We start from the raw sequence: 23,514 nt of genomic DNA, 5'->3' as shown, positions 1-23,514 counted from the left end.
GACCACTCACCTACCGCTAATGATCAATGCAGAGGCTGTGGAGAGAGTTTCCAGCTTCAAATTTTTGGGAGTCACCATCGCAGAGAACCTGTCCTGGGCTGACAATGCTTTAGCTCTAACTGGCAAAGCACAACAACGCCTCTACTTTCTGAGAAAACGAAGGAGCGCTAACCTCCCACAGAAGCTGCTGGTTAATTTCTACAGCTGCCCTATAGAAAGCGTTCTGACCAATTGCATGACGGCCTGGTACAACAGCTGCACAAAGGCTACTAGAGAAGCCCTGCAGCGAGTTGTTAAAACAGCAGAAGCCATTATTGGCACTGAACTACCATCACTGGAACTTTTGTATAATACTCGCAGCGTGAGAAGGGCCAAAAACATTATCAAGGACAACACTCACCCTGGAAATGCCTTGTTTGAGCTCCCTCCATCAGGTAAACGTTTTAGATCAATCCGCACACACTAGGCCTCTTGCACACTGCAAGTGATTCCGATTCAGATTCCGCTTTTTAGGGCTCTTTTCCACTATGAAATGCGATTGCGATCGCAATCGCGTTTTAATTTCCACCATGCGATTGCGATTACGATTGAGCTACTATACTCATTATAGTACAGCTCAATCGCATACAAAAGGCGGCAGGACGACGATTGCGCTTTGACCAAAATCGCATCGCAATCGGATCGCACTAATGGAAATTGCTGCTGCAGTTTCCATTAGTTTAATGTACCTTGCGATTTGCGATCAGAAGCAAATCGCAAATCGCAGGCTAGTGGAAAAAGGCCCTTAATCAGTTTTTACATCCGATTCAGATTCCGATTTGCAGTTTGCTCCCTCCATCAGGTAAACGTTTTAGATCAATCCGCACACACACAGACTGAAAGACCGCTTTTTCCCATCCGCCATAAACTTGATGAACTCTGAATCCTCTCTGAAATAATTAACACTGTGTACAAATTGTTTAAACATCTGTAATACCTGGCATACTTGTATAATTTCTTCTCTTCCTTGTTACTATCACTATGTTCCCTATATGCACCGTGGAGTTGTCATGAAAAGTAATTTTGTTGTGTTACACAATGACAATAAAGTGAATTGAATTGAATTGAAGCTGCATGCGCATGATTTGCCTTATTACCCAATTGACCATCTCCAGCTACTGCACAATGTTTGTTGATTTGTTTGCAGTGCTTTCCTTTTTGTATTTATAACACATCTGTACATCTTTCTTGTTAATTTTGGGTGACTGTGTACAGAAATGCTGCTTGGCTCTGACATTCTGTCCTATGGAGAGAGGAGGGTGGACCATGCAGAAGATGTGAGCTGCAATGGGGCAGCATAACAGCGATCAGTATTTTCCAGCACGGTAGACTGCTGAAAGGGAGATTGCTACCCTTCTCCCCAGCCTACTTCCAAAAATCCTGCAATGCAGCTAAGGACAAGAGCTCTGTGCTGAAAAAAAATCTGCAGACAATATCCTTCAGTCACGTGGATAATCTCAGCACAAGCCACTGGGTGGTGCTGTGGTCTTCTTCTCATATTCTTTGTGGTATGGTGTTGAGATCTTTTTTTTTTATTTTTCGGGATTGATCCTGGAGGCTGAACAGACTAGGAACCAGGATTGCCTCTTTGCACTGTAAAGCTACGCACACACACTGGATTGAACTCACAGTGGTAGATGATAAAGACCGCCTCGGCTGAGAATATTGAAAGAAATCAGTGTGGGTACAGCAGCCGCCAGATGTGTGCTTAAAGAGACACTGAAGCGAAAAAAAAAATGATGATATTATGATTTGTATGTGTAGCACAGCTAAGAATTAAAACATTAAGATCATATACATCAGTCTAATTGTTTCCAGTACAGGAAGAGTTTAGAAACTCCAGTTGTTATCTCTATACAAAAAAGCCATTAAAGGGAAGGTTCAGGGAGGGTGGAGAAAAAATAAAAATCAATTTCCACTTACCTGGGGCTTCCTCCAGCCCGTGGCAGGCAGGAGGTGCCCTCGCTGCCGCTCCGCAGGCTGCCGGTGGCCGACCCGACCTGGCCAGGCCGGCTGCCAGGTCGGGCTCTTCTGCGCTCCAAGTCCTTGTACTTCTGCGTCCCACGCCGGCGCTCTGACGTCATCGGACGTCCGCCGGGCTGTACTGCGCATGCGCAGAACTACTGCGCATGCGCAGTACAGCCCGGCGGACGTCCGATGACGTCAGAGCGCCGGCGTGGGACGCAGAAGTAGAAGGACTTGGAGCGCAGAAGAGCCCGACCTGGCAGCCGGCCTGGCCAGGTCGGGTCGGCCACCGGAGACCACCGGGAGCCTGCGGAGCGGCGGCGAGGGCACCTCCTGCCTGCCACGGGCTGGAGGAAGCCCCAGGTAAGTGGAAATTGATTTTTATTTTTTCCCCACCCTCCCTGAACCTTCCCTTTAAGCTCTACGACTTTCAAAGTCGTGGAGAGGGCTGTTATTTGACTTTTATTATCTCAACTGTTTTCTTTTCCTCTGCTAGAGGAGATGTCATTAGTTCACAGACTGCTCTGAAAGAATCATTTTGAATGCTGAGTGTTGTGTAATCTGCACATATTAGAGAATGATGCAATGTTAGAAAAAACACTATATACCTGAAAATAAAAATATGAGAACATTTTCTTTGCTGCTAATCTTCTAGTAATTATTCATAGAACACAACCAATTCATTATATCATTTTTTTTTTTCGCTTCAGTGTCTCTTTAAAGGCATTCAGTGGTGGTGTAAAAAAAAAAACACGCTTACCTGGGACTTCTGTCGGCCCCCTGCAGCTGACATGTCCTGCCCCATCCTCCGACGATCTTCAGTTCCCCGCCGCCAGTCCCGGTCTAATATTCGTCTAAATAGACAACTAGTGCCGCTCCCGCGCGCCTCATCAGGAGCTTACTGTGCAGGCACAGTACAAAGTTTTCTTGTACTGCGCCTGTGCAGTAAGCTCCCGATGATGCACACGGGAGTGAGCACGTGCGCAGCCGCAGTCTAGTTAGACACGTAATTAGACCGGGACCAGCGCCGGGGAATGGAGGATCGTAGGAGGACAGCGTGGGACATGTCAGCTACAGGGGGGCAATAGAAGAAGTTTTTTTGACACCACCAAAGAACCCCTTCAAGATCCGGCACCTTTAATGATCCCCAACGCCCGATGAGCAACAAGCGCATTGCTCTTTCTACTCATCCTGCCCACGGTAAACTGCTCCTTTTTGTGCTGCTCGTTGTACCCCCCCCCATTACAACAAACACATTGTTAGCCCAGAAACTAGCGATGCATCTGTACAGCATGGGCCTTGTACTGTCAGCTGAAGGATCGAATGCTAATCCCTACTATGCAACAGCAACTCCTCAGTGTGTACGATGCATGGGAGATGACTGGCCGGAAAGAGATGATTGGCCTTCCGTAGGGCAATAAGAAGACAGAACTGCCATGATGATTATGATCATAATTAGCCAGTAATAAAACACTCGGGTCTCTGGATCTAGTTAAAGCTGTATTCCATCCCCTCCCCCAACAAACCCACTGTACCCCCCCCCCCCCACCCCACCTCACCTCTGAGCTGTCCTCACATTAAGGACTACGCCAACAGACTTCTGTTATTTTCCTGGTCATGTCATCAGGTCAGCTTACATCACTATATCCAGATCTCACCTTCTCCTCCCCACTGCATCTTTAAACCCCTGCACAGGTCTGGCAACACTGCTCTCCTCTCCCCCACAGTGCCACAGCCATGCCACTTATCCACAGGATTGGGCTTCAAAAGTGTTTTCTTTTGGCGTTGTTATTCTCACCTGCACTTCAATCTAGCGACGTGCTCTTTGGCTGGCCCCAAAGCATCCTCTAACACCATCTTCCAGCATCTTCTGGGATGGCGCCTGTCTCCTTGCTGGTTTGCCTCTGGGTGCACGTGCCTGTCATCTCCATCCCCTTCTGTGTGCATCGAGGGTGAAGGCGCAGCACTGGTATGAAAGTCCAAGTCCAGTCCAGGCCAAACAGCCCTTAAAGTGGACCTGCACTCTTGCACAGGACAGAAGGAAAACAGAGAAATGCACCCTGTATGTATTTAGAGTTTAGCCTGTCTAATCCCCTCTCATTTGTGTCACATGACTGCCATGGCAGATAAGCTCATTTAAAAGCACAGGCTGTTAACAATATGTCTGCTTCCATGAATCAGGATGTAGAAACCGTGCAGATTTATTTTAGGATTTGTATCAGTTTTAAAAAATCATTTTTTTTTGTTTATGGGCTATTATTCTGTTGCGTATCTTTTAGAGCAGAGAGGACTTTCTGAGTTCAGGTCCGCTTTAATGCTGCTAGCTTTTCACAGCCACGGTGTGTCATCACACTGTTCTGTCCTGCCAGTCATTCAGTCCTATGAGTTCTTTCAGCTCCAATAGTCAGTCCTGCAGATTCGTAAGTCTTGTGACTGTTCATCGGTCTTGTTGGTCAGTCCCACCAGACCGTTCTGCAGTCCAGTCAGTTGTGTTGGCCAGTCCTGCCAATCCTGTCCATCCCAGACCTGTTGATCAGTCCTTCCAGTCTTGCCTGCAGTTCAATCCAGGCCACAGTTCACCTTCTCAGCTTCTTAGAGCCTGTCCTGCCCTTACCACATGCCTGGGTTCATCCTCCGGTTCTGTCACCGGTGGTGCAATCCTACTGGTCCTCACCTGCTGGCTACCGTACAGAAAAGCAGTCCACTGCTCCATAGGGGCGGCGGGCCATCATTTTTTGATGGGTGCTATAATAAAGACCAGTAGACATCTTCATGCTGAAGAAGAGTCCATGCTTACCACTAGCGCTTGAGTCAACAGAGCCCTGACAAACTGGATTACACTGAGGAAATCACTACAAAAATGTTGTGAATTGAAGTAGACTCTCTGTACCAACAATAGTGGAATCCTTTTTCTTGGTATCTACAGCTCTATCGGTGGGAGAGCAGTGTGATCGGCAGTAGCGGGCGGCGTGTCTGTGCGGTGTGTGGTAATTGAAATCTACACCCTGGCAAGGCCCAAACAGGGCGAAGGTCCCAAACAAGGCGTACATTTCAACTAGCCTGGTCCGGAAGCGGTTAAAATGTAATAATGCTGCAGCATACACCAAACATTTTGAGGATGGTCAGTTAAAAGTTGTTCTAATTTATTTTTGAACATCCCAAGAGTAGGTGTGAAAAGTATACTGCCATGAATCTGTTAAAGGGAACCTGAGGTGAGAGGAATATGGAGGCTCTCATATTTATTTCCTTTTAAAGGGAAGGTCCAAGCAAAAAAAAAAATGAGTTTCACTTACCTGGGGCTTCTACCAGCCCCATGTAGCCATCCTGTGCCCTCGTAGTCACTCACTGCTGCTCCAGTCCCCCGCTGGCAGCTTTCTGACCTCGGAGGTCAGGGCCGCATTGCATACATTTTTACGCATTCCAGCTAGTGCAGGAACAAAAATGTATGCGTTGCACCACTAACGCGTAAAAATGTATATGTTAATGTTCCTGCACTAGCGGGAATGCGTAAAAATGTACGCAATGCGGCCCTGACCTCCGAGGTCAGAAAGCTGCCAGCGGGGGACTGGAGCAGCAGTGAGTGACTATGAGGGCACAGGATGGCTACATGGGGCTGGTAGAAGCCCCAGGTAAGTGAAACTCATTTTTTTTTTTTTTGCTTGGACCTTCCCTTTAAACAATACCAGTTGCATGGCAGCTCTGCCAATCTCTTTGGCTGCAGTAGTGCGCATCTGAAACAAGAATGTGGGTAATCCAATAAGAACATCTGAGCTGCATGCTTGTTCTGGGGCAGTGGCTAAAAGTATTAGTGGCTCAGCAGGACAGCCAGGCAATTAGAATAAATATTTCAGCCTTCATATCCCTCTCACATCAAGTCTTTTTGCATGGCGGTCCTCACCAACGGACTTGTGCAGCAGTGATGGTCTAATTGCACCCAGGCTTCATGCTTGCACTAGTCTATCATTCTGGCGGAGTGTACAGCCAGCTAATAATACGGGTCAGTAAGCAGAACAACAGACTCAGTTGCAGTGGGCAGTACCTGCTCCATTGGTGCATTGGTGATGTCATACTATACGCAGAACAGAAGTGCATCATAGATTGTATTGTATATATGACAACGCATGTGCTATTTGAAAAAATCTGCAGGTTGGGAATCTCTGTTGTAATATCGCAATGTACAAACCTGTATCTGATAAACACAGAATTTTGTGAATGGGCCAGTAGGAATTAGGAAAATCGTATACTTACCTATCGGTGATTTTCCTTTCCTGGTAATCTCCATGTCGGCATACTCATGGGCAAAGTCCCTCCCCCTTTGCCCCAGTAGGATGTCCAAAGATTTTAAAAGCTATACTCCACCCCATACTGCCATTCACGTAACTAGACGAGCCGACAGCATAGGGTGGGATCGCATGCCGACATGGAGATTACCAGGAAAGGAAAATCACCGATAGGTAAGTATACGATTTTCCTAATTCCCTGGTATCTCCATGTCGGCATACTCATGGGCCAATAACTAGACAATACAACAGGGTGGGATGCAAAACATAAAGTAATTTAATTAATCAATCCAGCCAAACAAATTAAATTAAATTGCAGAAGCCACAGTAGAGGAAATTACTTTTCTACCAAACTCTACAGACGACAATAAAGCTGGATCTACAGCGTAATGTCTTAAGAAGGTATGTCCGGAAGCCCAATTTGCTGCTCTGCAGATTGTAGGCAACGCTACCTTCCCCATTCTCGCCCACGAGGAAGACATGCTTCTCGTTGAATGGGCTACTATTTCCTGCGGCGGCACAAAGCCTTTAGCTTTGTATGCCCTCTGAATTAAAGAAACTATCCATTTTGCTATGGTTCTAGTTGAGGCTGGCTTGCCTTTCCTGTAACCACTAGGGATTATAAACAATCTTTCCGATTGTCGAATAGCTTCAGTGTTCTCCAGATACAGTTTCATAGTAGATGGCACATCTAACGGGTGTAACACAGACTGATCTTCCTGAGTTCTTAAACTTGGCAAGGTCCGCTCTTGATTCAGATGGTAAGGGGTTGTAACCTTTGGAAGAAATGATTGAACTGGGTGAAGAACTAATCTGTCATCATAGAAGACTAAGTACGGTTCCTTGCAACCCAGAGCCTGGAGCTCTGATACTCTTCTGCCAGACGTTATTGCTATAAGAAATACAGTTTTCAACGTTAAATCATACAAGGACAAAGATGCAGAGGAGGACAAGTCATTTTCCAGGTAATGCAACACTATGGGAAGATCCCATTTAGGAAACTTTGGCTTTAAAGGTGGTCTCATCTTGATTGCCGCCTTAAAGAACTGCCTCACTAACACATGCTCTGACCAAGAGATTCCAGATATGGCTGAGATAGCTGATACATGTCTCCTTAATGTAGAGTAAGCTAGCTCCAACTGTAAACCTTTATGCAGAAAACTTAGGAGGTTGGCCACTTCAAAGCTGTCAATCGCAAAACCTGAAATCTTTGCGAAATCCGAGAAAGCCTTCCAGACTCTGTTATAAGAGGCAAGAGTAGAGGGTTTTCTGGCTTTTATCAAGGTGTCTGCTACCTGTATAGAACAGCCTGAGTTTAGAAGCCTAAGCCTCTCAAATTCCACGCCATTAATTTCAAACGTACTGGGTCCTGATGATAAATTTCTCCCTGTGACAACAGGTCTTGAACTTGAGGAAGAGGCAGGGGTTTCTGTGTGCTCATCTGCAGTAACAGAGGAAACCAAGGTCTTGCAGGCCAATAAGGTATTACTGCTAAGACTGTCAGCGTATGAGTCCTTAATTTCCTCAGGAATCTGGAAATTAGTGGAGTTGGAGGGAAAGCGTACGCCTTGTTGAAGTTCCAAGGTTGAAGCAATGCATCCGTCGCCAAAGCTCTTGGATCCTGGAACCGTGAGAAGTAATTCTTCACTTTGTGATTGGCCTCTGACGCAAATAAGTCTACTTCCGGCCAACCCCACTGTTTCACTATGATGTGGAATGCCCGAGGTAGCAGTGACCATTCGTTGTTGTCTATTTTGAATCTCGATAGGTAGTCTGCCATTCTGTTCTGGAGACCCGGAATGTAAAGGGCCGACAAGTCCTGAAGATTGGCCTTGGCCAAGGACATGATGGGAGCCAGCTCCTGTATCAGTGATCTGCTGTGTGTCCCTCCCTGGTTCTTCACGTAAGCTACTGCCGCCGTGTTGTCTATTCTTAATAGTACAGGCTTGTTCTTTACCAGAGGAAGAAAGTGCTTCAAGGCTTGGAGGACTGCTCTCAGCTCCAAGACATTTGAGACTATGCCCTGAGAGGGGAACTTCCAATTTCCCTGAGCTGTGCGATTCAAGTATACTGCCCCCCAACCTGTTGCACTGGCATCTGTTGTTATGACCTCCCAACATGGCTGTTGCAGGAGACGGCAATTCTTCAAGTTGTAAGTCGACCTCCACCACTTCAGAGAATTTCTCGCCGTGTGAGTCAAGACTATTCTCTGCTTCAAATCCTTTTTGTTCCATTGATCCAGTAAACAGAGTTGTAGTGGACGGAGCTGCCAGTGAGCCCATCTCACCATCGGAATCGAGGATGACATTAGGCCTACTGTCTGCATACATGCTCTGGCCGTTACTACTCGATTCCTTGCTAGGCTGAGAACGTTTCGCTTTATTTTGTATATCTTCTCCTGAGGAAGAGAAATCGTCCCATGTTGTGTGTCCAACTCGGCACCCAGGAAGATCATTTTCCGTGTTGGTTGAAACTGACTTTTTTGATAGTTTACTAACCATCCGAACCTCTGAAGTGTTCGTAAGAGACATTCTCTGTGCCGAATTAGCTGCTGACTTGAAGTGGCCAATATTAGTATGTCGTCTAAATAATGAAAGACGCGTATTTCCTGCACCCGTACAAGAGCTATTACCGACAAAAGAATTTTTGAAAATGTTCTCGGCGACGTTGACAGTCCGAACGGGAGACAGACGAACTGAAGATGTAACCTCCCGACCGAAAAACGTAAATATTTTTGGTAATCTGTATGTACGGGCACATGAAAATACGCGTCTTTCAAATCCACGGAGCACATCCAGTCCCCTGGTTGTATAGCCGAGATTATGGACTGAAGGCTTTCCATCTTGAATTTTGGAACGCGGATGTATGTGTTTAAACTTTTCAAGTCCAGAACCGGTCTTAATTTTCCCGTCTTTTTCTTTATTAGAAACAGTGGAGAATAAAATCCCTTTCGTCTCTCTGAATGAGGCACATGAATTACTGCCCTCTGCTGGATTAACTCTGCAACATAATCTTCGAGAGTTCTTAACTTTTCTTGATTGTCTGGAATCTTTGTTCGAATATACCGATTGTTTGGAGGCCTTATCTTGAATTCCCATACATGACCTTCCGCAACTGTTTTCACAACCCAACTGTTTCGTACTTCTCCCGCCCAGATTTCCTTGAAGTAAAGTAGTCTGGCCCCTACCGGAAAATCTTGGACGGGCAACAACTCAAAAAGGCTTTGAAGTTTCACCTGAAGTCGTCATGGATCTTGACTTATTCGCTCTTTGGAAAGTTGTTTGCGGTCTGCGCCAATTTTTCCTATATTCTTTTCCCGGTCTGTAAGACCTGGCCTCTGTATATCTATTCGGTTGTTGTTTCCTAAACTGTGAATAATTCTGCTTCCTGAATCGTCTGTCTTGAGGCAGTAGGCCCGACTTACCGCCGGTCACCCTGGATATTGCCGCATCCATCTTAGAACCAAACAGATTCTTACCATCAAAAGGGATCTTTACCCAGGATTGCTTCGAAGTCGGATCCGCAGCCCAAGGCTTCAGCCACAGTGATCTCTTCGCCATAATGCTATATAACATTGCTCTGCTTGCAGATCTAATTATGTCTACGCTAGCTTCACTTAGAAAATCCGCCGTTAGACTTAAGTCTTGGAAGGTATCCACAATGTCTTCCATATCTCCTTTTCTATTAATCCTCTTCTGGGCGTCTTCTACCCAAACCTTCATTGCCTTAGCAATTGACGTGAGAGATATTGCCGCCCGTGAACACTCTCCCGACGCTAAATATGAGCGCTTAAGATCCTGGTCGATCTGTCTATCCATCACGTCCCTAAAGTAAACAGAGTCCTCCAATGGTAGTGTGACATTACGTACAATTCTGATGACTGAAGCATCCACCACAGGCACTGACTGAATCAGGGATTCATCTTCCTGAGACAGAGGATACAATTTTTGAAACTTGTTTTTAAAGGACGGTTTCTTAACCGTTTTATCCCACTCCTCTGTAATGACATCTCTTATTTCTTCCATCAGAGGGAAAGAAACTCTCATTTTACGCAAATTTTTGAAGTATCTTCTTTTCTTAGGTCTAGGGGAAGAGGAGTCCTCCTGCCACTGAATAGCATCTTTGACCTTCTCCACATAGGAAGGTACCAGAGAGAAATCAAATCCCTCCGTATCTTCTCCCGAGTCACTTTCGGAACTGCCTTCCTGAGAAGAATATCTAGATTCTCTAGCGGGAGCCCTACGATCCCATGCCATCTCAGCTACAGTGTCTTTCACCACTTGCTTAATGAGGGTAGATACTTCTCTATCCTCTCTAGCAATGTCCAAATGACAGACGTCACACACTTTTTTGTTGGCAAGGGACGGTCTTCCACAAATCCAACACCTATCCCCCGGAGGTAAGGACTTTGCTTGGAATGAGGTGGATGCAGTCGGCTGATCCGATTCCTCGGTAGAAGATAAGATTCTTCTGTACGAGGATTTACGGGTAGTTTTGGGCGATGTCCACATCCTTTTCTCCGACTCTGAATTAGAAGATGAGGCTTTTGCATCGCTCTGCTGACTCACGACCACGTCCAGCGATTTTACTTTTGACCTGGTCAGTAGTTTCTGTCGTGCTCCCCTCTCTTGAGGACGCCTAAAAGAAACAAAAGTAATTTTGAGCTACTGAACCAACTCTTTTTTTTTTTTTTTTTTTTTTACTTACCACCCTTACCTTATAGCTTTAGAGCTTACTCCCTTACTTTTCCCCATAACAGCTGCAAAAAAAAAAAAAATGAAAAAATAAAAATAAGAAGTCTGGTGCACGCCTGCTCCTGCAAGATCTTTATGATAAACAAAACTTCCCTGAAAGTTTTCTGCAATACTTGATTAACATGCACTAGTGTGGATATACCTATATATATATATATACAATCATGCTTACTATACCTATCGCACTGGGAATAGGGGTAAAACCTCATCCTCACTAGCATAAGCCCTGTTTGTACCAAAAACAACTAGAACATTTGATGCCTAACCAGCTAACCTTTAGAACGATAGAATCCTGCTCCGCAGCGAAATCCCCGCGTCTGCAACGCCAGCGCCGCAACCGGCCATTTAAATAGGGTCCAGAGCCAATTTCCGGCTCTAGACGCGCTGTGCCCTGCACCAAGATGGCCGCCTAGGCGCTTCCGCCCATACTGAGCTAAAAGAGGCAGAAGTCTCGCGCGCCCGTGCGAGATTTACACTCCCCGACCTCCCGGATGGAGAAGAGGACGCTCTGCCGATCCCAGTGCCCCCAAACGCCAGGAGAAACACAAAAATGGAGCAGACACCACGCAGACCAAACGAGGTAAGCCAATCGCCCACTGGCTAACCAAGAGACTCATAATATATGAGTCCAAGCTGTAGGGGACCACTACTCCAATTAGGAGTATAGTGTGGCAGCAGGAATCTTTTACATAAAAACGCCCCCGGGAGGAAAAATAAAAAGGGGCTCTGAGCCTCATAGGATCATTTAGATACCTGAGACCCAGACTCCAACAGGAGAGTCTGAACCTGTTGGTAACCGCACAAGGCGGAGGTAAGGGTCCTGAAGAAATCAGTGGAATCCTGCTGGAGGCGAGGACGAAAAAAAGAATGGCAGTATGGGGTGGAGTATAGCTTTTAAAATCTTTGGACATCCTACTGGGGCAAAGGGGGAGGGACTTTGCCCATGAGTATGCCGACATGGAGATACCAGGGAAAGCAAAGGGTCTGTTTTACACGCCATCTGATCTGGAAAGAGGGCATAGTGTGAACTGACTCTAATGGGGTCTAGGAGTCCAGTTCCACCCAACTGTTTGCATATGGGCAGGTTAGTACTTTGAGCCCCTTGCATACTTGATGCATTCATTCCAGTCCCAAAAGGACGCACCGCATGCTATAATGGGACCACACAGTAAGGCAATACTCTTCAATGAAAATATGCCTCAATTCATTGTCAACCATGCACAATGCATAGATACTCTTGTATTGTCACGACGGGACCCCCTGCATTCAATGTGACAGTCCCATAGGGCTATCGCTGCTTCTGTGATGGGATGTGGCATTTCTGTGTGACTTGACGGATTAGGGTAAGTGTGAAAGAGACCTACATTTTTTTATTGTCTTTGTGGTCCATTTCAGTGTCTTTAATTTTCGCATCTGATGGACAGAAGAAAATTGAAAGGGGGGTTTTAATTAGAAGTATCTGTTATAATAATAGACAATAGACAAGGAAGAAAAGTTATGTCACTTGCATTACATCTGGAAAGCCAGGAGAGTTTACTTTTTTAATTTACTGAAATCTTTTTGAGATGAGCTAATGGAAGAGGAGTTTAAAGGGAACCCAAGATATTTACCTAAAGAGAGGGAAGCCTCAGGATTCTGTTGAGGCTGCCCTCCATGCTCCGATGTCCCCCCTTATTCAGGTAGGTCTCCCTCCACATCGGGGCCGCGCTCACCTCCTGTTATGAGCACGACCGTGCATCAGCAGCGGCATGGAGCAGCTCCGGCTTCTTGCGCATTGCAGAGAGAAGGTGGGTAGCCCTAATATGATTGCTGTTAATGTTTTGCTGCCAATCTCCCTTGAGGGGAAGGGGGTGCGCTCAGCAATGGGGGACATCAGAGCACCGAAGGAAACCTCAATAGGATCCTGAGGCTCTCCTCTCTTTCGGCAAATATCTCATTTTGTACCCGAGTTTCGGCTCGGATACATGATGTTAACTCAAAGACTCAAAGTTATTTTGGTATATTTAGGTGGAATTGGAATGCCTTGATATTTTTTAGTAACGTTGGCCCAATGAAATCTAAAGTATTGGTACTTTTTTTCAAGGCATTTACCTTAAAGAGAGCCCGAGGTGGGCTTAAAAAATTAAAAAAAAAAGTAGGCTAACTGATCCGCGGGGCTGAGCGGATCATGTAGCCACAAAAACCGCTGCTCCCGTGGGCCGCAATGGCCCACTTTTACTTTTGTGACCTACAGGTCACGATGCTGCATTGAGAGACTGTGTGTCTCTCACAGCGTGCAGGGGAGTGGCAGGAGGCGTGGCCAGGGAGAGAGAGCTGCCCAATGGCAGCTCAGGAAATCCTGCAGGAATGCCCCTGGTGGGCATTTTGAACAGGGAATTCCTCTCCCCTGTGTTTACGACCGAGTTAGCAACAAATCTTGTCGCTAAACTCAGGGGGTTATAGCGTGGGGGGGGGGGGGGGCAGAGGGTGGCCGTTGGGGGATACAGAGCCATGTCATTAAGCAGACAACATGCCTCTGTGTCCCATCTGCCTTCCAAAGATCCACCTCGGGTTCTTTTTAAGTAAAGATTTTGTAGTATTTAAGGAACACCTGAAGTGAGAGACATATAGAGGCTGCCATACTTATTTCCTTTTAAACAATGCAAATTGTCTGGCTGTCCTGCTGATCCTCTGCCTTTAATACTTTTAGCCATAGACCCTGAATGAGCATGCAGCAGATCAGACGTTTGACTGAAGTCTGACTGGATTTGCCACGTGCTTTTTTCAGGCGTGTGGTTAAGACGCTACTAATGCATGAAAGATCAGCAGGGATGCCAGGCAACTGGTCTTGTTCAAAAGGAAATAAATATGGGGGCGTACATATCCCTCTCACTCAGGTGTCCTTTAACACCTCAGATTTCTGTACATTGATAGATCTACAAACTTTTTTTCCTTTGTTGCAGATGTTTGGGATGGATATTTCTGGATTTGTGATGCCGGAAAACAGATCATCCACAGAAGCAACTACTGTAAGTACAATTTTGAATTTGGATGGAATACTAGAAATATTAATTTTTTTCTTATTTGGAAGAAAGCGTTCCAGGGTCGAGATAAGTATCAAGGGAGATACTGTGTTTCCCACTGTGTTTCCCTCTTTGGGTCCATTGTGTGTGTCACAGACAGTGTTTGGAAATTGACTCCATCGCCGGTATTGCAATGGAGGGTTTAAGGGTTTGAACTCAAGTGACACAGAAGTCTAATAAACCTCAGTGTTTGTTCCATAAAGTTCTTATCTACATGATCAAAAGCCTTCTCAGCCTCTTTAGAAAGTATCATTGGATTTTTCAATTTTACAAGGTGGCCCAGATTTAAATTTTTTGCTGCAAGTGAGCATCCTATCAGAGGCAGGCAGGGAACAAGTGAGTCCACTGTGAATGGCAGATAAGGAGAATTCCACAATCATAGTTGGGAATTCTCATAAGACCTCATAAAACCTTGTGCAAGAACAGGATGCCAATGGTTGCGTGGATGGGAATGGTAACATAGGATAGACTGAGGTCACAGACTGAGAGTAGTCACACAGCTGCAATCTCTGTCTCCACAAATCAGAGCCCATCTAAAGCTCCGTAAACACGCATAATTAAAGTCGGCTGAAGTGGCCGACAATGACCACCTCAGCCAATAAATAGGCATGTGCACAGAGATTCGTCACACATATGCGGCACAGCTGCACGCTGCCATGACGCACTTCCATCGCTGGGAGCATTCTGAACCTGCACAGCTAGTACTGCGCAGGCGCGGAATGGCTTAGGCCATGGGCGCACGACAGGGGCACGTGCACGACGGTGCTGTGCATGCACAGTGAACCATGACTGGCTGCGACTGAGGTATATACCAGGGGACACAATGGAGGGGCCAGGAGAACGGCTATGGAGCCCATGGCAGACATGGAGCGGGAAGAACCCCCAAATAAGTTTAACCACTTAAGGACCAGCGGTCTCTGGGCACTTAAAGACCAGAGACCGCTGGTCCAATCCCGACGAAATCCCGACGGATCGCCGCACATACCCGCCGCAACCGCCGTCATCGCCGCTCGCCGAGACCCTCAGGACATAGACTATACCGTCTCTATGACGGCAGAGTCATGTGAGCAGGACAGGAGCCGCTTTCATTGGCTTCTGACCCTGTTTTTCAATGTAAGCCAATGGGAACGGCTTACATTGAAAGACAAGGTCAGGAGCCAATGAAATCGGCTCCTGACCGGCTCACATGACTCTGCTGTCATAGAGACAGGCAGAGCCTGTGAGATGCGGCGAGAATCGTCGGGTTCGAGCGGCGCGATCGGCGGGTAGCGGCGGAAACGGCGGATGCGCGCTGCGGACAGTGATTGAGATCTACTCCCTGCCAGCCAGGAGCCCACCAAAACAGGGCGTAGATCTCAATCACTGCGGTCCGAAAATGGTTAAAAGCTGCTTATTTCACCATCTCTGGTAAACTTCAATTTACAGCATGGAAAGGTATCGACAGGGGCGTAGCTAAGGAGCTGTGGGCCCCAATGCAAGCTTTACATTGGGGCCTTCCATGCACTCTATAAATAACAATTGATATGGCGCACCAAAACCTGCCAAGGACAACCACAATGTCAGAGGTGCAAAAAGGGGATGGGGAACAGCTTGTTAATGATTACCACTATTCAAAGTATCTATAGAAGTGATTATTATGAGCACAGGACCAATAGAGAGCTATTTCTGCATTTGAGGGAGGGCCCCTCTGGCCCAAGGGCCCCGATACGGTTGCAACCCCTGCATCCCCTATTGCTATGCCCCTGGGTATCGACAAGTAATTAAAGTTACTAACCAAACTATTGAAGTCACCAGCCATCATTTCTCAGGAAAGTGAATGCAGTCAGAGGTTTTTTTGTGAAACATTGGCAATTAAGCAATAATAATTGTGGTGACTTGAAAGAGGGTGTTGAGATCACTCCTTCCAACTGCACTTTACTGTGCAGCTGTGGGCTGTCTATTCAAAGATTCTTCAGGAACCTGCTGGTAACATGGCCCACTACAGTAGGCACTACTGTGGCTGCAAAAGGGTCAAGGGCCATAACGTTCTCCAAAAACACACCCTCCCTTTAATACAATTCCTCTGATCCATAGCAAGAATTGCTTTGGTCACACTTATTACGGACAGGGTGGGGAAGGAGCCATGATTCTTGCACTACTATGGGAGGGTCATGATGGTCACATCTCTTACATGATTCCCAGATTCAACCCCTTAATCCTTAAATGTTTTTCCCCAGGCCTTTAAAATAGATGCAGTTTCTGCGATAGTGGGTTCTATGTAGCTGAGATGGTGGCCGATGCACACTGCACTTCCCATTTAGCTGCACATTCTGCTGCCTTTCATGCCTGCCTGCAGCATGTTTTTTTTTACAAAATCAAGCCATAATGGGTCTTTAGGGACTGTTATTGTACAATTTTAACAGAACACCCAAGCAGCTTGAGGTGACCCAAAACTACTGGGAAAGTATGGGGACTAAAAGAAATCGAAAAGCCCTCCTACTACTAAAAAACAACGCTCAGTGTAGTTTGGCTTCTTAAAACAGTAGGTATTTGCAATAATTCATCTTTACGTGAGCAACTGTGGTTACCCACAATGCACCACTGCTGAATATGCAAATTATCTCTTTATGCCCCTGCAGCCAGGCTTGCATCCATGTAGTGTATAGCCAGCCTATAGCTTATACATTTTACAGAGCCACATCAACCCAACATGCACACATGTTTTGGACTGTTGGTCCTCCTCAGTGCATGGCAGGGATTGATATGACTCTATGGGAGAGGGGCTTGGGCCAGTAGAACAGAGTAACCAAGCAGCTCGGGGTGACCCAAAACCACTAGGGAAGTATAGGGGATGAAAAGAGACCGAAAAGCCCTCCTACTAAAAAGCAACGCTCAGTGTAGTTTGGCTTTGTAAAACTATTTGTGAGTCTTACTAGGGCTCAGTTTTAACAACCAATGCTGTAGGTTACACAGCTTTACACTTGGTCTTTTGGCAGATAACAGGTGTGATGTTTCAGGAGACAGTCATGTTAGAAGTTATAACTGGTAGTGAAGTTATTTGGGCAACATCTAGTATTCTAGAGTGATCTTACAGACACCTAATGATGTCAAACCGAAGCCTACTGGATTAGTTATAATTTGTATCTATATAGACAATCTAATCTACTCCTCTCACTCTTCAAGTTATACCGCCTCCCACCTCCGCAAATCACCACACCCGATCATCCTTAAGCTACCACTCCTCCAGCCAACCCCACCTTCACCTTACCTTCAGATCTCTCAGCATTTCACAGCTGCATGCTATCTCCTGTATTCCAGTGTAATGTATGTGGAAGTAACTGGCTCCATGCCCCATCATATTTTCCCACATATCAGGGCGAAACTAACATTAACTCCTCATGCCTGGTCTCGAAGTTTAAGTACAGAAGCAATCTGTTCCCTGAAGTGTCTGTCCTCAGTACGTGCCATCATACCTATGGAGATTTTTTTTCATGATCTATTTCAGATACAGTCAGTATTTTTGCATTGACTTAACTGGCTTCATGCACGATAAGACAAATGTGTACTTGTAGTACCAATTCCACCTTGTTCTTAATTGAGTTCATTTTGTTTTGTCCTTTCATTGCATGAGATAATAAGCCGGTGCTTTGTCTGTGTAGTAAGTACAAACTGGAGTAGCAGCTATACCGAAAACTAATTAGAGACCATGAAATCTCTGTGTGGCGGTGCGGCCATACTAATTGCAATGCTAATGTAATCACATAAAAGTTCCTTTCTACAGTTATCAGCCAATTCCCCTACCATGATAACCCTCCCCCCGCCAGATTGTGGGAACCGCCGGTGGTGAACTGGCTTACAGCACCAGTTCACAGCCCGCAGCTCACCTCAGTAGAATAGTAGAAGAGAAAAGAGCGCTCCTTTGGTGTAATACTTTTCTTTACTTAAAATTTCACGCATACAGGTTACACTTACAATGTGTTAAAAACAAAAGCGCTTCTCAGGCCTGCCAGCCGTCCTCTCCTACCCTGACGAAGGCGTGGTTAGCGCCGAAACGCGTCGTGACGTCAGACGGCTCTAGCGTGACCAAGCCCCGCCCACCGAATCCAGCTCCGCGTCGGGAGACACCGCACCTGCTGTTTTGGCCAAACACAGGGTAGGAGAGGACGGCTGGCAGGCCTGAGAAGCGCTTTTGTTTTTAACACATTGTAAGTGTAACCTGTATGCGTGAAATTTTAAGTAAAGAAAAGTATTACACCAAAGGAGCACTCTTTTCTCTTCTACTATTTTACTTAGGTCACTGGCACCACCCAGCAACTAGGAGCAGCACCTTGAAACCATCATAGCCCATACCGAGTGAGGGGGTAGCGCAGGAGAATTTCTTCTCTCTGCGCAGCTCACCTCAGCCTGCGGGAGTCCTCCGACAGGCAGAGCAGGGCTACAGGAAGATGGCGTCCGAAGCCCTGCACTGGAGACTATTTGTGTCTCCAGCACAGGGCTGCAATCTTCCCGTAGTGTCAGCACGGGAATTGTGAAGATCATCGGGGGAATCTGCGTGCCGGGAGAGGAGTCTTCTGCAGGTGAGTAAATGCTTTTTTTCTTTTTTTACAGGTGCATATTATTTTCTGGTGAAACGCTGCCCACATTACAATTATTTTCTAGTGAAACATTGCTGCATTATGATTATTTTCTGGTGAAACCCTGCCCTATTATGATTATTTTCTGTTGAAACATTGCCGCATTATGATTATTTATTGGTGAAACGCTGCCCACATTACAAATTAATTTCTGGACTGGTGAAACATTGCCGCATTAGGATTATTTTATGGTGAAACATTGTCACATCACATCACGATTATTTTCATATTTATATTGGGCGCCACAAGTTTTCTTGCCTGGAGTGACAAACTGGCTAAAGGCCCCCTGAGGAAATGTCTAAAGCTTTGCTGCCGCCCTGCAGGACCCCCCCCCCCCCCCCACATGTGTATTCAGGGGGGAGGGGGTGCGCGCATGGGGGGGGGGGGGAATTAATGTATCTGATATTATGAGGTAGTCAGACAGGAGCTGAAGGAGGCATGAGCTAGTCCTTCACTGTGAATACAGAGCTGACTCCGACCACTGGCAGAGATGAACATTTTCTGGCCAGCACAACAGAGTCTCATCATTAAAGCTTTAATTCATCCTACCATATTTTTTTTTTTCAATCATTTTTATTGTTTTGTTTTAAAAGATAAACAGTAAACATTGTAGTAACATATGCCATATACAGAGCAAACACAAAATGTGCAAAGAATAAAATTCGTAAACATACAAGTAAAGTGATAACACGAGACAACTGAATAAACCATTTTTGTTAATAGGTCAAACGGGGAGCAAGGGTATGAATCATTGATGGGCTGACCGTCAGGAGTGGCAGATAACAGCTTATATAAGATCAACAATCTAAAGGGGTGTTGGGGGATGCTGATTGTAATTAATAGGTGAAAAGGATGCCTACCGCCCATTATCTGGAGCAAACATGGTTGGGTGGAGACAAGCCCATCAAAGTCTTCAGATTCAGTGGCGTAGCAATAGGGAGTGTGCAGAGGTTACGACCGCACTGGGGCCCTTGGCCAGAGGGGCCCCGCCTCAACAGCAGTATTAGCTCTTTATTGGTCATGTGCTGGTTATAGTTACTTCCATAGATGTTTTGAATAGTAGTGATCATTAGCAGACTGTTCCCCATCTCCTTCTTGCACCTCTGACACTGTGGTTGCACTTGGCAAGTTTTGGTGCACCGTATCAATTGTTATGTATAGGGTGCTTAGGGGGGACCCATGTAAGGTGGCCTATAGTCTTAGGGGGGCCTATAGCTCCATAGCTACGCTACTGTTCAGATGGTTAGCATTAGAGACTTCGCTTCCAGCGAAGCAGGGGTAGCTTATTAACTGTGGTATAGGGGATCCTTTAGATTGTAAGCTCGCAAGGTCAGGGCTCTCTCCCCCTTTTGTGTCTTGAAATTAATTATCCATTTTATTCATCATGTTACTTTTGTCACTGTCATTATCAATTCTGTATTTTGTATCAATTCTGTATTTTGTATCAATTCTGTATTTTGTTCCTTATTATGTATTTTGTATATTGGTGTATTATTATGTACCCCATGTTTGCTTCTTACTTTGTACAGTGTCACGGAATACGTTGGTGCTTTATAAATCAATAATAATAGGGGATTTGGCTGATAACTGTAGTGTGATCTGGTGGTTACAGTGAGCTCATATTTGCATTATTTGTGTGGGAAACTTATGGGCGTATGTATCTTAAAGTCATTGGGAGTTGCATATTACCTAAGGAGAGGGAAGGCTCTGGGTCCTACTGAGCCTTCCCTCTCCTTTCCCGGTGCCCTCGGTGCAGCGGCAGCTCCTCTGTTCAAATCCCCCACTGTGGGGGACTTTGGAAGTCTTTGCGAGCCGAGTCCTCCCGCAGACAGGCGGCTCCATACCGAGCATGCGCGAGAGAGGGCACTCATGCGTGCGCAGTATGGAGTGGCCCGTCTTTGGGAGCAATCAGGCTCCTGAAGACTTCCGAAGCCACCCTTTGGCGGTGGAGATAGCAGCATTTGACCGAATTAGTTGAATGCTGCTACGGGGGATCCTGCAATGGAACAGGCACCGGGAGAGGAGAGGGAAGACTCATTAGAACCATGGCCGGATTTGAGGCAAGGCCACATAGGCCATGGTTTAGGGCACCTGGAAGCAAAGGGCAGGCAGCGGGCTGGCACACTAATGAAGTTAAACTGGCAAACAAGTAAACTGCAGCAGTCACAAATCCAGTCTGTGGCTGCCTTGCTTCCTAAGGTGCGAGCAGTGTAGCACTGGTCCTGTGCTCCCTCTATTCAGTGCTGTGCTTCTCCAAGGGCAGAGTTGGTGACAGTGGGCCTTGGGTAGTAAAATGTCCAGATCCGGCCCTGATTAGGACCCAGGTAAGTATCTGGGTTGTTTTGGGGGTTTTTAAGGCGATTTCCAATGACTTTAACGAAAGAACATACAGGTAGGAGGGGAAAAGACAGGAAATAAAGAAGGAAGAGTGGAGGGGGGGGGGGACGAGGAGAGGCAGGTTGATTATTATCAACTTCTATAGGTTGATTGTGGCCTATTTGTAAGGAGATAATTACATCCTACCATTTTTAATGCTGTGACTAACAATTCACAAAGTTTTGTGCATTGCATGCCTGTACTTTTGGCAATAAATATTTTGAAATGACCTCTATGACGTCTGGTAGGCAGCATCCAGTATATCCTCATTGTCACAGATGCTGGATGCAGTCTGAGGGAGAATGAGGGTTCCTTCCCCAGTACAGAACACATCACTTGACCCAGTCCTCCTCCGCCCACTTCTTAAAGCAAACCTGAGAGGTTTGCTATAGGCATATTTGAATACTTACCTTGAGAGGCGGAAGCCTCTAGATCCTCAGGAGGCTTCCCCCGCCCTCCTTAGCCAGGGTGATCCAGCGATGGGACCACCCAAAGTGAGCCGCATTGCGCCTTCTTAGTTGTACAGACCCGCCAGGCTGAGGCAGAAAAAGCTGAGCACAACCAGATCTGTGCCACTGCCTTTGCACTAGTTGCCATGGGTGTTTTTGGTTTTTATACGCTACACCTAATGGTTCTTTTACCTCACTTTATGGCATGGGTCACTGATTTTTTGGGTTATTGCATCATTTTAATGACTGATTATTTATTTTTAGATGTATGTTGCATTTATAAGGCCTGATGAAGATTTATCTAATCCGAAACAAGTTGGCGCAGACAGCTTGTGCATGCACAGCAGCACGGACCCGATTGGGCTCTGCTTTTTCTGCCAGGAGCCCGTGCAGGTCCGTGCTAGTGCACATGTGCCAAGCAGTCAAACCAATCAGCTTTTTGAGGGTCCCAGCACTGGAATGGGCCAGTGTAGGAGGACAGGAGGAGCCTCTCCAGAATCCAGGGCTTCCAACTCCAAGGTGAGTACCCCCGTGGAGGCACTTTTATCCCTACAGGTACATTTTAAAGGTGGCCATACATCAGGTGACGTGGCGGCTGATCAACCATTCAATTCGATTATTATATTTGAATTGGATGAAAATCGGTGCCGCCAAGTGCATGCCCGACCGACAAAGCGACCAATTTCGGGACGGAAATTGGTCGCATGGTCGATCACGCATGCCGCAAGATGTCAGGCCGAAGATGGTTGGTCGGGTGTGGGGCAGTACTGCAGCGATTTCCGAAAAGAGCGAAGAGACGACTAAACCCCTGCCGCTTCCGCCGCTATGTATAAATGTGCCCGGTGTGTGCATTTATACGCTACCTGTCCTGTAGCAGCCTCCGCGCGGTGTCTGTAACCTCCGGGCGGCTCTCCGTACACGCTACTGGAGCATATTGTCTGACGTTGGAGCCTAATGTCTGACGTCAGACGCTATGCGCCAGTGGCGTGTACGGAGAGCCGCTCGGAGGATTAGAGACACCGCACGTATGCTGCTACAGGACAGGTAATGTATAATGCACACACGGTGGGCACATTATACATTGGGGGCAGCGGCGGTGCGGACTCATGCTGAAATCGGATGGGAATCGGCCTGTAGTGTATGGGCAAAATCAACAAAAAAACAAATTTATCTCTAATCAGATTCGATTAGAGATAAATTTGTCTCTGTTAAAACTGCCCATAATCGTCAGCTCTATGGGTACCTTTAGAGAGATTAAAGCTGGCCATACACTGGCCCGATTTGCCGCCGTTTCGACAGCAGATTCGATCACTGGGATCAAATCTGCTGCCAATCGTTCGCGCTACACGCCGAATTTCGATCCATTTCGTCCGATCCTGTCGATCGCTCCGTGCGGAAAATTACCGTCGATCGCCCGCGGGAGGGAGCGCGTCGCTCCCTCGTTCGAGTGCCCGACGACCGACACAATAGAGCGGCAATACATTACCTGCTCCGCCGGCGCAACTACCCCCGGTCACCACTGCTCCGTGTCCGCGCAGGTCTCCGGCATGCTTCAGTTCCTCCTTCCCGGCAGGAAGTTTAAACAGTAGAGGGCGCTCTACTGTTTAAACTTCCTGCCGGGCAGGAAGAAGTAAAGCATGCCGGACCTTGAGACCAGAGCGGAGAAGACAGCGGAGACCTGGGGACTGGAGTCGCGCCAGCGGAGCAGGTAATGTATGCGGGCGGGGGGAGCGGCGGCAGCACCACCACCACCACAACAGATTGTGAACGGTTTCAGGCTGAAATTGGTTCACAATCTGTTTGCAGTAAAGGTAGCCACACAGATTCGATCAGAAAGGGGACCTATCTGTTGGTCGAATCTGATGGCAAATCGACCAGTGTATGGCTACCTTAACAGTTTGTGGCAATCACTGCATCTTTATTAAAGCCATATGTGTCCCTCCCTTCATTGTCTGCAATGAGAAGCTACTAACTGC

General features: G+C 46.6%; 1 protein-coding gene across 1 annotated transcript in view; it reads left to right on the top strand.

Moving 5' to 3' along the window:
• Positions 1-23,514, top strand: part of OVOL1 (ovo like transcriptional repressor 1) — a 90,229-nt gene that overhangs the window by 14,969 nt on the left and 51,746 nt on the right. The window contains exon 3 of the mRNA XM_068261021.1: positions 13,981-14,046. Coding sequence (XP_068117122.1) covers positions 13,981-14,046 — 66 coding nt within the window. The remainder of the gene's footprint in view (positions 1-13,980; positions 14,047-23,514) is intronic.

Source organism: Hyperolius riggenbachi, chromosome 11 (genome assembly GCF_040937935.1).
Source record: "Hyperolius riggenbachi isolate aHypRig1 chromosome 11, aHypRig1.pri, whole genome shotgun sequence".
Classification (NCBI taxonomy): Eukaryota; Metazoa; Chordata; class Amphibia; order Anura; family Hyperoliidae; genus Hyperolius; species Hyperolius riggenbachi.
This window is presented reverse-complemented; position numbering and strand designations above follow the sequence as displayed.